We start from the raw sequence: 12,474 nt of genomic DNA, 5'->3' as shown, positions 1-12,474 counted from the left end.
AATTTATTTTGATAAAATTAGATACAGTTATAATGTCAAATTTAGCGAAGCTCGAAATCCCTGCCATTGATGTGTCTGGAAAAAATTATATGTCATGGGCAGTAGGTGCAAAAATGCATCTAAGAGGAAACGGGCTTCTCGATACCATCGATAAATCGGAAATGACATCAGATGAGTTAAAGGCGAAAGCCATGATATTTTTGCTCCACCACATCGATAATAGTTTAAAAGAAGAGTACATCACGAAAGAATATCCTACAGATCTTTGGCAATCTCTTAAAGATAGGTTTGATCACCAAAAATCTGTGATCTTACCAAAAGCCAAACATGAGTGGCTGAACCTCCGGTTTCAGGATTACAAAACTGTTGGTAATATAATTCCGTTATGTTCGGAATTACTTCCAGGATGATGTTATGTGGACAGGAGGTAAGTGATTTCGACATGATCGAAAAAACTCTCCAAACATTTCATCCTGGAAATGTAATCTTGCAACAACAATACCGGGCAAAAGGTTACACCACTTACTCGGAGTTGATGCAAGTCCTCCTTGTAGCTGAACAAAATAATCAGCTCGTGATGTTAAACTATCAAACTCGTCCAACTGGATCATCGCCATTCCCAGAAGCGAATGTTGCATCATCCAGTCAAAATAATAGAACCGAACGCGGACGTGGGCGTGGTCGAGGCCGTAACCGCGGTCGTGGACGAGGTCGTGGACGAGGAAGACTAAACGATGTTGGTCGAGAAGCAGGAAAGCAAAAAGAAATTGCTTGTTACAGATGCGACATGAAAAATCATTGGGCAAAATCCTGTCGTACCCCAAGACATCTAGCCGATCTGTACCGAGCATTACAAGACGCCAAAGAAAAGGATAAAGGAAAGAATTTTGAAACAAATTTCATCTCTGATGAAGCTGGACCTTCCTTTGATGGCATAAGTGATTATACTCATCTTGATATCGCTGATTTTCTTGTTGATCATGATGAATCAACAGAAACAAAACGATTAAGATCAATGTAATATAATGTCTTTATGAAGAAGATACAAAAAAAACTATTGTAATCTTAAATAAGAATGTAATATATTTTTCTAAACATAAAAAAGGTTTTTCTTAATGTAAAATAATTTTTAAAATCAGGTTTTTGATTTATTAATGCATTTTCTTGCATATTGTGATTCAGACTATGACATCGTTTGAGATTCAGGATGGAGATACATGTCTAGCCGACAGTGCTACGACACATACTATACTTAAAGATAAAAAGTATTTCTCCTGTCTCAAAATAAAGGACTCCGCCGGAAGCGTGGGTACCATATCTGGTAATGCAAATATTATAATTGGCTCCGGAAGAGCTAATTTTTCAATGCCAAGGGGGACAAATTTTGAAATAAATGATGCATTATATTCCCCCGAATCCAGTAGAAACTTGCTAAGTTTTAAAGATATCCGAGGAAATAGATATCATATAGCAAGTACAAATAAGAATGACATTGAATATCTTTGCATTATATCTGAGAGGAAACACGTATTGGAAGAATTACCAATGATGTCCTCTGGGTTATATTGCACAAAAATAAATATGAATGAATCCTATGTTACAGTAAACCCGGGGTTTACTAGTACATTTAGAGTATGGCATGAAAGATTTGGCCATCCTGGATCAATCATGATGAGAAGGATTGTGCAAAATTCGAGTGGCCACCCATTGAAAAACCAAAAGATTTTTCATTCGGGAGAGTTTTCATGTTAGGCATGTTCTCAAGGAAAACTCATAACTAGGCCCTCGCCAGCCAAAGTTGGGAATGAATCTCTTGTATTCTTAGAGAGAATACATGGTGATATGTGTGGGCTGATTCACCCACCGTGCGGGCCATTTAGATATTTCATGGTATTAATTGACGCATCTAGTAGATGGTCACATGTGTGTTTATTGACCACATGAAATATGGCTTTCGCAAGATTCATTGCCCAAATAATCAGGTTGAGAGTGCAATTCCCTGATTATACCATAAAGAAAGCCAGGCTTGACAATGCTGGTGAATTCACTTCAGCAGCCTTTAATGACTACTGTATGTCATTAGGAATCAATGTTGAACCGGTTCCACATGTTCATACACAAAATGGCATGGCTGAGTCTTTAATAAAACGGTTGCAATTGATAGCAAGACCGTTAATATTGAGAACAAAACTCCCAATTACTGTATAGGGACATGCTATATTGCATGCTGGGGCATTGGTCCAGATGAGGCCAAGTGCATCTAATGAATATTCCCCAATACAGTTAACATCTGGCAAAGAGCCAAATGTATCCCATCTCCGTATAGTTGGATGTGCGGTCTATGTCCCAATAGCCCCGCCGCAAATAACAAAAATGGGGCCACAAAGGAGATTGAGAATATATATCGGTTATACGTCACCAAGTATAATTAGATATCTTGAACCGGTAACTGGAGATATGTTTACGGCACCCTTTGCCGATTGCCATTTTAATGAAAATGAATTCCCAGCGTTGTGGGGGGGGGGGAGGATCAAGAGAATCACCAAAGGATATCACATGGTGTACACAAACCTTGGCTTATCTCGATCCCCCTACCCATCAACGCGAAATGGAAGTTCAGAAAATCATACATTTGCAAAGGTTGGCAAACCAGTTACCTGATGCGTTCACAGATACGAGAAAAGTGACAAAATCATATATCCCCGCTGCTAATGCTCCATCAAAAATAAATGTTCTGGAACTAGTTATTGATGGGAATAAAGCAAATGAACTGCGGGTTCAATTAAAGCGCGGAAGGCCGATGGGCTCGAGGGATAAAAATCCTCGAAAGAAAGAAATTGGGAGACAAGGTTTCAGAAGAACCGAATAAAAAAAATGTCTTGAAGACATTGGTGAAGAGGTTCCAGAAGAACCAATTAAAGAAGTTTGTCTAGATAACGAACATGATACTGAAAAGTATGAGATTTCCATTAACTTCGCCCAAAGTGGGACATTATGGGCTAGAAGTGAGATAAATTATACAAATAGAATATTCTCCTTTTCGGTATCCAAAGAAATTGAAAATGAAAACGATGATCCAGACCCAAGATCCATGTCAGAATGCCAGAAAAGACCTGACTGGGAGAAATGGCAGATGGCCATGAGAAATGAATTAATCTCTCTGAATAAAAGAAATGTCTTTGGACCTATAATCAAAACACCTAAAGATGTAATGCCAGTCGGGTGCAAATGGGTCTTTGTGAGAAAAAGAAATGAGAAAAACGAGGTCACACGATATAAAACCCGACTTGTTGCACAAGTTTTTTCTCAAAGACCGGGAATTGATTATGAAGATACATATTTCCCGGTTATGGATGCAATCACATTCAGGTACTTAATGAGCCTAACGGCATCTAAAGATTTAAACATGTACCTTATGGATGTTGTGACTGCATATCTATATGGATCACTTGATAGTGAAATATACATGAAAATCCCAGAGGGAGTAAAGATCCCAGAAGGATCAAAGATGTCTGAAGCATCTAAAGACATATGTTCGGTCAAATTACAGCGATCACTTTACGGATTAAAACAGTCCGGATGCGTGTGGTATAATCGCTTAAGTGAATATTTGTTAAGTAAAGGATACATCAACAATGTGATATGCCCTTGCATATTTATTAAGAAATCCTCGCCAGGATTTGTGATCGTTGCTGTATATGTTGAGGACCTGAACATGATTGGAACTCAAAAGGAGGTTGATGATGCAAGAACTCACATGAAAGAAGAGTTTGAAATGAAAGATCTTGGAAAGACAAAATTTTTTCTAGGGCTCCAGATTGAGCATTTCCAAGATGGGATATTTGTGCATCAATCAAATTACACCAAAAGAGTGTTAAAACGCTTTAAAATGGATAAAGCAACTCCTTTGAGTACTCCAATGGTCAATAGATCACTTGATATTAACAAGGATCCATTTCGACCTTGTGAAGATAACGAAAACATATTAGGTCCTGAAGTACCTTATATGAGTGCTATCGGTGGGCTTATGTATCTTGCAAATTGTACTCGACCAGATATAGCTTTTGCTACTAATCTACTTGCAAGATACAGCTCATCTCCTACGCGTAGACATTGGAATGAGATAAAGCATATCTTTCGTGATCTCCAAGGTACGATCGATCTGGGTTTATTTTATCATAAAAACCCCGAAGTTGGTCTAGTTAGTTTTGCAGATGCAGGATATTTATCAGATCCGCATAAAGCTCGATCGCAAACTGGATATGTTTTCACAATTGGTGGAACGGCGATCTCGTGGCGTTCTCAAAAACAGACTTTGGTCGCCACTTCTTCAAATTATGCAGAAATTATTGCTCTCCATGAAGCATGTAGAGAATATTTATGGCTCCGATCTATGACTCAACATATACAAGGTGCAAGTAGAATAGTCATCGATACGGAACCAACAAAAGTATTTGAAGATAATGCTGCATGTGTTGCTCAACTCAAAGAAGGTTTCATCAAGAGCGACATAACAAAACATATTCCTCCAAGGTTTTTCTCTTACACTCAAGAACTCGAGAAAAATCAAGAAGTGGATATCCAATATGTTCGCTCAAGTGACAATGCAGCAGATCTCTTTACAAAAGCGCTTCCTACTACATCATTCAGAAAACACGTTCAAAGCATTAGAATGCGCCGACTGCGAGATATATGAAGAAAAATTATATCCATCAATTTCGAGAGGGAGATTATGTTCTATACTCTTTTTTTCTTGTTATAATTTTTGTCCTATTATGTTTTTCCATGATAAGGTTTTTAACGAGACAGTACATAATACGTTACTAGTAATGGATAATTAAAAGGAAGTATTATAATATGTTGTAATTATCCAAACTTTTACCGACATAGTTTTACCGACTCAATGCTGTGTATAAATAGACCTCTCCCTCTCTCACTTGTAGTAACTATGTGTGTAAAAGAATCAATAATAAAAGAGATTGTTTTCTCATTCTCATCGTCTCTCCTAGTTCATTCATTCTCTCCTCCTTTCTTTAATACACACATATATATATATACATACAAAACATATATCTCATCATATAAACATATAAACTCAAGTTTTTATCAATTTCCAACTTTTAGAATTTTCTAAAGTTTCGAGAATGCGGTTTCCGTAAAACCAATGAAAATAATGGTTTAAGATTCAAACGCAGGTCGACTCATTGGACCGGTACGATAATCCACCCAATCCAATGACAATGCCCGGTGTCCGGTCCAGTGGTAAAACACAATGTGGAAAAAAGAATACAGTAAAACCTCTACGATAAATTAATAATCACTATAAATTAATAAATTTCTCTGGTCCCGAATTGGGCCAATGTAAAAATCCATCAAATTCGATAAGATAATAAGATAATATTTTTTTTGAAATTCCTATGTAAATATATAGTCCCAACATAAACATAAATTAATATTTATATAAATTCATATATATATAGGTAAGATATAATATATTAGAATATGTTTAATGTGTTGTTTATTTTTATTTAAGTTTGAAATTTTATAGAAAATCAACTCTTTATTTATTTATGTTAATAGCTTATAATGTTGTTTTTTTTTATCTCTATTCAAAATTTGAGAAAAAATTTAGATGTGATAATTAATTTTCTTACGCATAATTATTTTGAAATATATTATGGTATTATCTTCAATTTCAGCACCAACATCAAAGATAATAACCATAAACGTTTTATAAATTTTGTAGTAATGAACATTTATATTTTTATATAGACAGTTAACAGTTATTCTATTGCGATTACTATGATTAGTAATCATAATTTTAAATTTTTTATATGTCATTTTATAAGCATATAAGTTTATATTCTTAAATATAACATCATTTGAAAGAAAATTTAAGAAGAAGATGGGCAAAAAATAATTTTCTTCTATAAATTAATAATTATTAATTTATAGATAAATTAATAATTATTAATTTATAGATAAATTAATATCACAATAAATTAATAAAATTTTGTGGTTTCAATATTATTAATTTATAGAGGTTTTACTGTACTTCTTAGAAGCCTGTCAAAGAATCTAAGAGCATCTGCAACGCAGAAACTCAATTTAATCTTTTATTTATTTGTTTAATATTAAAAGTGCTACGTGTCCAAGAAGAAACGTTTTTATCAGTCCTCATTTAAGAAACGTCTTCAGCCTGTTTCTCTTCTGCATTCATTTTTTTAATAAAAAAATTACTAAAAACGCTTGTGGAAACTGCGTTGCGGATGCTCTAACAGCTCCTTCTTCCTGGGCTTCTCTCCTTCCCTTCTTCTGCCAAACAGCCCAAACACAACCTCAGATCATTAATTATGTTTAAACGCAGCCGGTTAGTTTCAAGCGAGTAAACCGAAGGATTGGACCGAGATTAACCGGAATCAGCTCAAACTAAGTTCGCCTCTTCGTCTCACTTTGCAGACTTTGCAGCAAGTCAAATCTGGCAACAAGTGCATAAATTCGTTTCCAAGTTGATGGTATTGTCCACCAATTGCTTTCGTTTGTTAATGTAATCAGTAGAATAACTTATCAACTTGTGAACTTATTGGTAATTTGTTACCTCTTATGATTTTCATGAAAATTTAAAAGGAAAAAAATAAACAAAGACATAAACAACTACAAAAAGAAATCAGGAACGGAAGTTTCTGTCATTCAAAGAACGAGGATTTTCTCCTTTCTAACAAAAAAACATCCTAATCATGTTTCATGCCACATTAAACACGCAATTTTCACTTTGACAATATATAATTATAGGTTATATATAATATTAATAACGATTCCAAATCAACAAAAGCTACTAATACATAGGTTGATTAAATAAGAAACAATAAAAGCAAATAAATTCAGCTATTTAGAATTTAATTTGCCTTGAAGAAGACGTTGCAAAAGATCTAACATTTGTTTCTTTCCATTTATAAAAAAAGATTTAACCTATTTAATTTATTTTGTCGGTACATAGATATTTATTTTCACACTCACACCGTCATCACACGAGCTGGTTAGTGTTTGTATTAGACCGGAATATTCACAATGTGGTGAGGTCATCAACTTCGTCTCTATACTACTAATAAATAACCAACTTCGTCTCTTCATCTCTACTAACAATTAGCAAAAAAAAAAGCACACGAATTTTCAAATCTTCTCCTCTCTTCTCGCTCTCTCTCTCTCTCTCTCTCTCTCTCTCTCTCTCTCTCTCTCTCTCTCTCTCTCTTCGGAAACTCCTCCGTTTATTTTCCCTCTGTTTCCTCGTAGATCCCTCTGTTTTCCGTTTGTTCTCGACGATCTCTGGAATCGAAAAAATGGGTGAGAACGCCATCTCAGGTTCGTTTGAAATCTTTCTTGCACCTTTTCATTTCTATTTCTTTGTTCTTGATCTTATGCCGTGAAATGATCTTTATCAGGCTCTTTTTCTGTTTCCATGGAATCAACTATCTGGGTTTGATTGTTTTTCCTTAAAGCTTTGATCTTTGGTGATGTATCGCGTGGGTTTTGCTCTATAGATCTCTGTTTGTATATATCGTTCCTTTCTTCAGATGCAAATCTTATGAAAATCTGGCTTTCATTCTGCCTTAAACGAATCTGTATACGCGACTAAGCCTTTTCATCTTGTGTTTTCGTTTGATTAAAAGGTTCTTAGAGTTCGAATTTTGATTCATATCAGGTAATCTCAAGAATCTAACCATCGACACAGGAGCTTCAGAAAATCTCGTGGTCTGTTTCGGTGAGATGTTGATCGATTTTGTTCCAACGGTGGGAGGTGTTTCACTCGCTGAAGCACCAGCTTTCAAGAAAGCTCCAGGTGGCGCACCTGCAAACGTAGCAGTTGGTGTCTCTAGACTCGGTGGCTCTTCTGCTTTCATTGGAAAGGTCTTGATTTTTTTCTCCAAATTTGATGATCAAAAGGCTCTCTTGTTGTTTAGATTCCAATCTTAGTTTTCAATTGTTTTGTTAGGTTGGTGATGATGAGTTTGGACGTATGTTAGCTGATATTCTAAGATTGAACAATGTTGATAACTCCGGTATGAGATTCGACCACAAGGCAAGGACTGCTCTCGCCTTTGTTACATTAAGAGCTGATGGTGAGAGGGAGTTTCTGTTCTTCAGACACCCGAGTGCTGATATGCTTCTCTTGGAATCTGAGCTTGACATAAACCTCATCCAGAAGGTAGAGTTTTTTTCCCTCTTTTGGTCCTTACTCATTATCAATTGAGAATAAGTCCAATGGCTTCTTCTGTTTAATCACAGGCCAAGATCTTTCATTACGGATCCATCAGTTTGATCGAGGAGCCTTGCCGCTCAACTCAGCTTGCAGCTATGAAACTCGCTAAAGCCTCAGGGATTCTACTATCGTATGACCCGAACTTGAGATTGCCTTTGTGGCCATCAGAAGAAGCTGCAAGAACAGAGATCATGAGTATCTGGGATTTGGCAGATGTTATAAAGGTATGCTCTTTTTTTTACTTCGAGAGTTAGGTGAATGAACAGATCATTCCTAGTACTTAAAATGACACAAGTCTTGTCTGAGAGTGTTTCAGATTAGCGAGGATGAGATTACATTCTTGACTGGTGGAGATGATCCTTATGATGATGAAGTTGTGTTGCAAAAGCTCTTTCATCCCAATCTTAAGCTTCTTGTTGTCTCAGAAGGACCTAATGGCTGTAGATACTACACTCAGGTTCGTTTGTCTTTTTCAAAAATTTTCATTTTTCGATATTAAATCAATATCAGATATATACTTATTGTTTTAGCTGATGTTATCTTGTAGGAGTTCAAAGGTAGAGTTGGTGGAGTTAAAGTGAAGCCGGTTGATACAACAGGTGCAGGAGATGCATTTGTGAGCGGTCTATTGAACAGCTTAGCTTCTGATCTCACTATTCTCAATGTAACTTACTTCTTATCTCTTTCAACTTTCATTCCATTAACTTTCTCTGGCTTTTGTAAACTGAGGTACTTTCTTTGGAATTTGCAGGATGAGAAGAAACTAAGAGAGGCGCTTCTATTCGCAAACGCTTGTGGAGCCATTACAGTAACAGAGAGAGGAGCAATTCCGGCGATGCCTACCATGAATGCTGTTCAAGACCTTCTGTCTTCTTCAGCTTCTGCTCGCTCCTAAAGGGCTCAGAAAAAAGTCTCTTTTGATTGAGAAATCAAATTCATTACCTTTTCACTGTATCTTTGTGTTGTTGTTTTTTGTTTTTTTTTTGTTATCTTTTTCCCAATTTGTAGGAACTCAAGAATGTTGTGTGTTTTCTAGTTTGTTGATCTCCCGGAGTTTTAGTATTGAGGGTGTTTTGGTTTTACTTTAAAAGTTAGGTGTTCTACAAGGAACAAAAATTTCTGCTTTATAAACTACTCGCCGTTTTTAGATCGAGAACGACACGCACTCTCTTGGACGGAAAACGACAAATCTGAAGCGAACCATAAATTGTTACTCAAACCGGTTTACGGTTTACGAGTAGTATCCCGATGATTATGTTGAAAGGAACGTGAGTAAGCACGTGATGACACCCTTCATTGATTTTTGAAGTCAAAGTATTGTTTTGATTGGAAATGGGGCTGGGGGTATAAGCGACATTGTACTATTTTTAACGGCGTTAAGAACGGAACGTTGAGTCTTCGGTGAAAACTTAACGAACTTTTAACTTTTGTTTCACACCGTCAAATTCCGGGACGCGATAATTCTTATTTCTCACGTTCTTCTCCATCACTTTCCTCGATCCAGACCAGAGCGAAGAGTGGGAAACTACACGCGGATCGTGTTAGTGGAAGCGTAATGTGAATAATTGGAATGTTGAAAAATTTGTGAAAATTTTTGTGTAGAATTTTGAATTTCTCGAGGAAGAAGAAATCGAAGCATTCTTCGATTCGATTTTTGAAGTTGAGAGGAGATGATGGCTTCGGATCCAAAACTGAAGGCTGAGATCGGTCCCGATGGCCTTGCAAGAGAAGCTCCTGTTATTGCTTACACAGAGAAGGTAATTTTAGTAATTTTTCTCTGATGTATGTGTTCTTATGTATGATCCCACCAAGTGTTCGTGTGATTTCCTTTTACTAAACGCGATTTCTGCTGTTTCTGATGATTGATTTCGAAATCAGATAATCGAGGCAGAGCAACTTCAGTTGAAGAAGTAAGTAGTTCTTTTTTTTATAATTTTTGGATATTGTTTGATTGATTTGGTTGTTTTGAAAAGGAATGTAGTGTGCATCTTGAGATCTGAGAGTCTCCTTTTTAGTGTTTTTGGAACTCAACATGATGGGGTTAATGTCTATTAAAGCTGCATTCTTTTCCTTGAGAACGGTCATATAGAGAATACTGGAATCTTTATTAGTAGAATTTGGAGACTTTGGAACATGGATGCTCTAAAGAATGTTTCGTTTATTGGGAAGATGATGAAACTTTCCTCTTGATGAGCTTCTTTAATATCATTATGTTGTAGATACATTGAGGAGAACTATACAAAAATAAGGGATGTCGAAAGGGAATTTGGAAACCTCACAATGGAAATGAAACTCACGGCTGGACCTAAGAAAGCAGGTTGGTTTGCAAACTGTCATTCTTTGTGGTTTTTGGTTTGCTTCATCAAACGGCTAATTAACTGTCCTCTCTTCTTCGTTTGTTAAAATCTTAAGCACTGGAACACTTGAGAAAGAAAATTGAAGCCTGTACGGAAAAGATCCATGCTGCAAAGTTGAAAGAAGAAGAAGCGCGAAAGGTTTATCTCTCTTGACTAATATATCTCAATGTTTTCTCTTGTCATGTTTTATCTGACCTCACTTGACAGAGTTAGTTTTAGGTGGATAAGAGTTTTTCTGTTGCCTGTTTGTTCTCTATAGCAGAACTTGAGATTTTACAGTTTTAGCTATGATGCAAGTTGTAGAAAAAATTCATATCAATATCATGGTCTCATAAATGATAAATACTTCCGAAAATCATTGCCTAAATTAACGGTTTGCTGTTTATTTCCTTTTGAAGTTCTGGTTTTTACTTTTCACTGCTGGAGTACCGCGTTTCATCTTGTGCTGTGACCTATAGACATTTAACTCTTCATGAGATAGTTTACCCCTACATTTGAAGTCGAGAGATTGTTAATTCATTTCATTCATCTCTTTTGATTTGAATGGATTTCTTATACATAAGTTTTTTGTCTTGTCAAGGCATTTGAAGCAGCATCAAAAGTTGTGAAGGATGAAGAAGCTATCAAGCAGAGGCTTTGCGAAGATTTAAACAGCCTGGTAATTATCTTTTTCGAAAACTGATCACGGGAATTACATTTTCCCTATTGAAAGACATTCAAATTACAATCTTTGCTAAACTTAATCATAGGTACAAGAAAGCAGCAATACACAGTACGCCAGACTTGAGGAATTGAAAAGAAGACTAGAAGCACTAAATCCAAATAGGTCATCTACTTCTATTCAGCAAGTAATCAATCTCTACCTCTAATTTATATTCCATCTGTTTCTCCTAATGCAACTTATTCTCACAAAAGAGACACCGGATAATTCCTGCATGTGTATGTTTCTAACTATGGCTAATACTATGCATGAATATCAAGTCTATTTGCTTGGCGATAAGTAAAATATAAAAGATGTTGAAAATTTCTGAATGGGTTCCATATTTAGGTCCTTGAACCGGAGACTAAATCCGTAGTAGAAAGCTCACCAGCAGCAGCCAATACTAATCAGACTCACCAAGAAAAAGAAGAAAATAACCACGGCAAGGAGGAGGGAGGCAAAGAACAAGGACAGAGGCCAGCAACAGCAGACGGAGAATCAAAAGCGAAAAAGAAACCGCAGATTCAAGGAAGGGGAAGAGGAATCGGAATCATGAACAAAGGCAGAGGAGGTTGGACAGGAGCTGGATTCGATGTGGATGGTAGAACTTAAATTATATACAGTACACACGTCCTTTATCAGATCAGAATTACGTCGCATATATCAATACCAAGTAAGTTCTCATTCATCGTTAAGCATCGATGGACCTGTTAGCTACAGAGATACCTCTCATTTGCTCTCATATACTTGTGTTACTGGAAAAGATAAACCATTCAAATCATATTCAGCTTTTCTTTGATCATCGTCTTGAGTTTAGGTCTCTAAATGTTGTTGTTATTGGTTTAAATAAAATCTCAGAAACATTTACTGTCTAAGATGTTAGATCAGGGGATTAAATCGGTACCAGTTTCACATGACTAGTAATTATAATGTTCAATTTAGGGCTTTTCTGAAACCAGACAGAGATAACTGAAAGTGATCTCAAATTTGTAAAAGAAAAGTCAAAAGAGTAACAGTGGAATTCTTAATGCTTCCTTCTCTTTCGCTGTATATCAAAATGATAAATAATGTTTTATAGAAGCAAGTGAAACTGTGACCGATCTGTGTCAGGGAGTCCATAAGTGAGTGAGACCCAGTTGATTGACGTCACACAAAAAAAA

General features: G+C 36.2%; 3 protein-coding genes across 3 annotated transcripts; all 3 read left to right on the top strand.

Moving 5' to 3' along the window:
* Positions 1-113: 113 nt before the first annotated feature.
* Positions 114-1,021, top strand: LOC112086526. Its single transcript, XM_024155491.1, has 2 exons — positions 114-286; positions 406-1,021. The coding sequence occupies exons 1-2, from the start codon at positions 114-116 to the stop codon at positions 1,019-1,021; spliced, it is 789 nt and encodes a 262-aa protein (XP_024011259.1).
* A 6,154-nt stretch (positions 1,022-7,175) lies between these two features.
* LOC18018202 (probable fructokinase-7) lies at positions 7,176-9,384 on the top strand. Its single transcript, XM_006401842.2, has 7 exons — positions 7,176-7,359; positions 7,700-7,905; positions 7,991-8,203; positions 8,284-8,481; positions 8,574-8,714; positions 8,805-8,921; positions 9,009-9,384. Exons 1-7 carry the CDS (start codon positions 7,338-7,340, stop codon positions 9,150-9,152), a joined length of 1,041 nt encoding a protein of 346 aa, XP_006401905.1. The 5' UTR covers positions 7,176-7,337; the 3' UTR covers positions 9,153-9,384.
* A 291-nt stretch (positions 9,385-9,675) lies between these two features.
* Positions 9,676-12,107, top strand: LOC18018201. The gene is made up of 7 exons (XM_006401841.2): positions 9,676-10,014; positions 10,136-10,167; positions 10,477-10,574; positions 10,670-10,752; positions 11,195-11,272; positions 11,364-11,462; positions 11,663-12,107. The coding sequence occupies exons 1-7, from the start codon at positions 9,928-9,930 to the stop codon at positions 11,924-11,926; spliced, it is 741 nt and encodes a 246-aa protein (XP_006401904.1). The 5' UTR covers positions 9,676-9,927; the 3' UTR covers positions 11,927-12,107.
* The last annotated feature ends 367 nt before the right edge of the window (positions 12,108-12,474 follow it).

Source organism: Eutrema salsugineum, unplaced genomic scaffold (genome assembly GCF_000478725.1).
Source record: "Eutrema salsugineum unplaced genomic scaffold, Eutsalg1_0 scaffold_2, whole genome shotgun sequence".
Classification (NCBI taxonomy): domain Eukaryota; kingdom Viridiplantae; phylum Streptophyta; class Magnoliopsida; order Brassicales; family Brassicaceae; genus Eutrema; species Eutrema salsugineum.
Note: the sequence above shows the minus strand (reverse complement) of the source record. Positions and strands in the feature narration are given on the sequence as shown.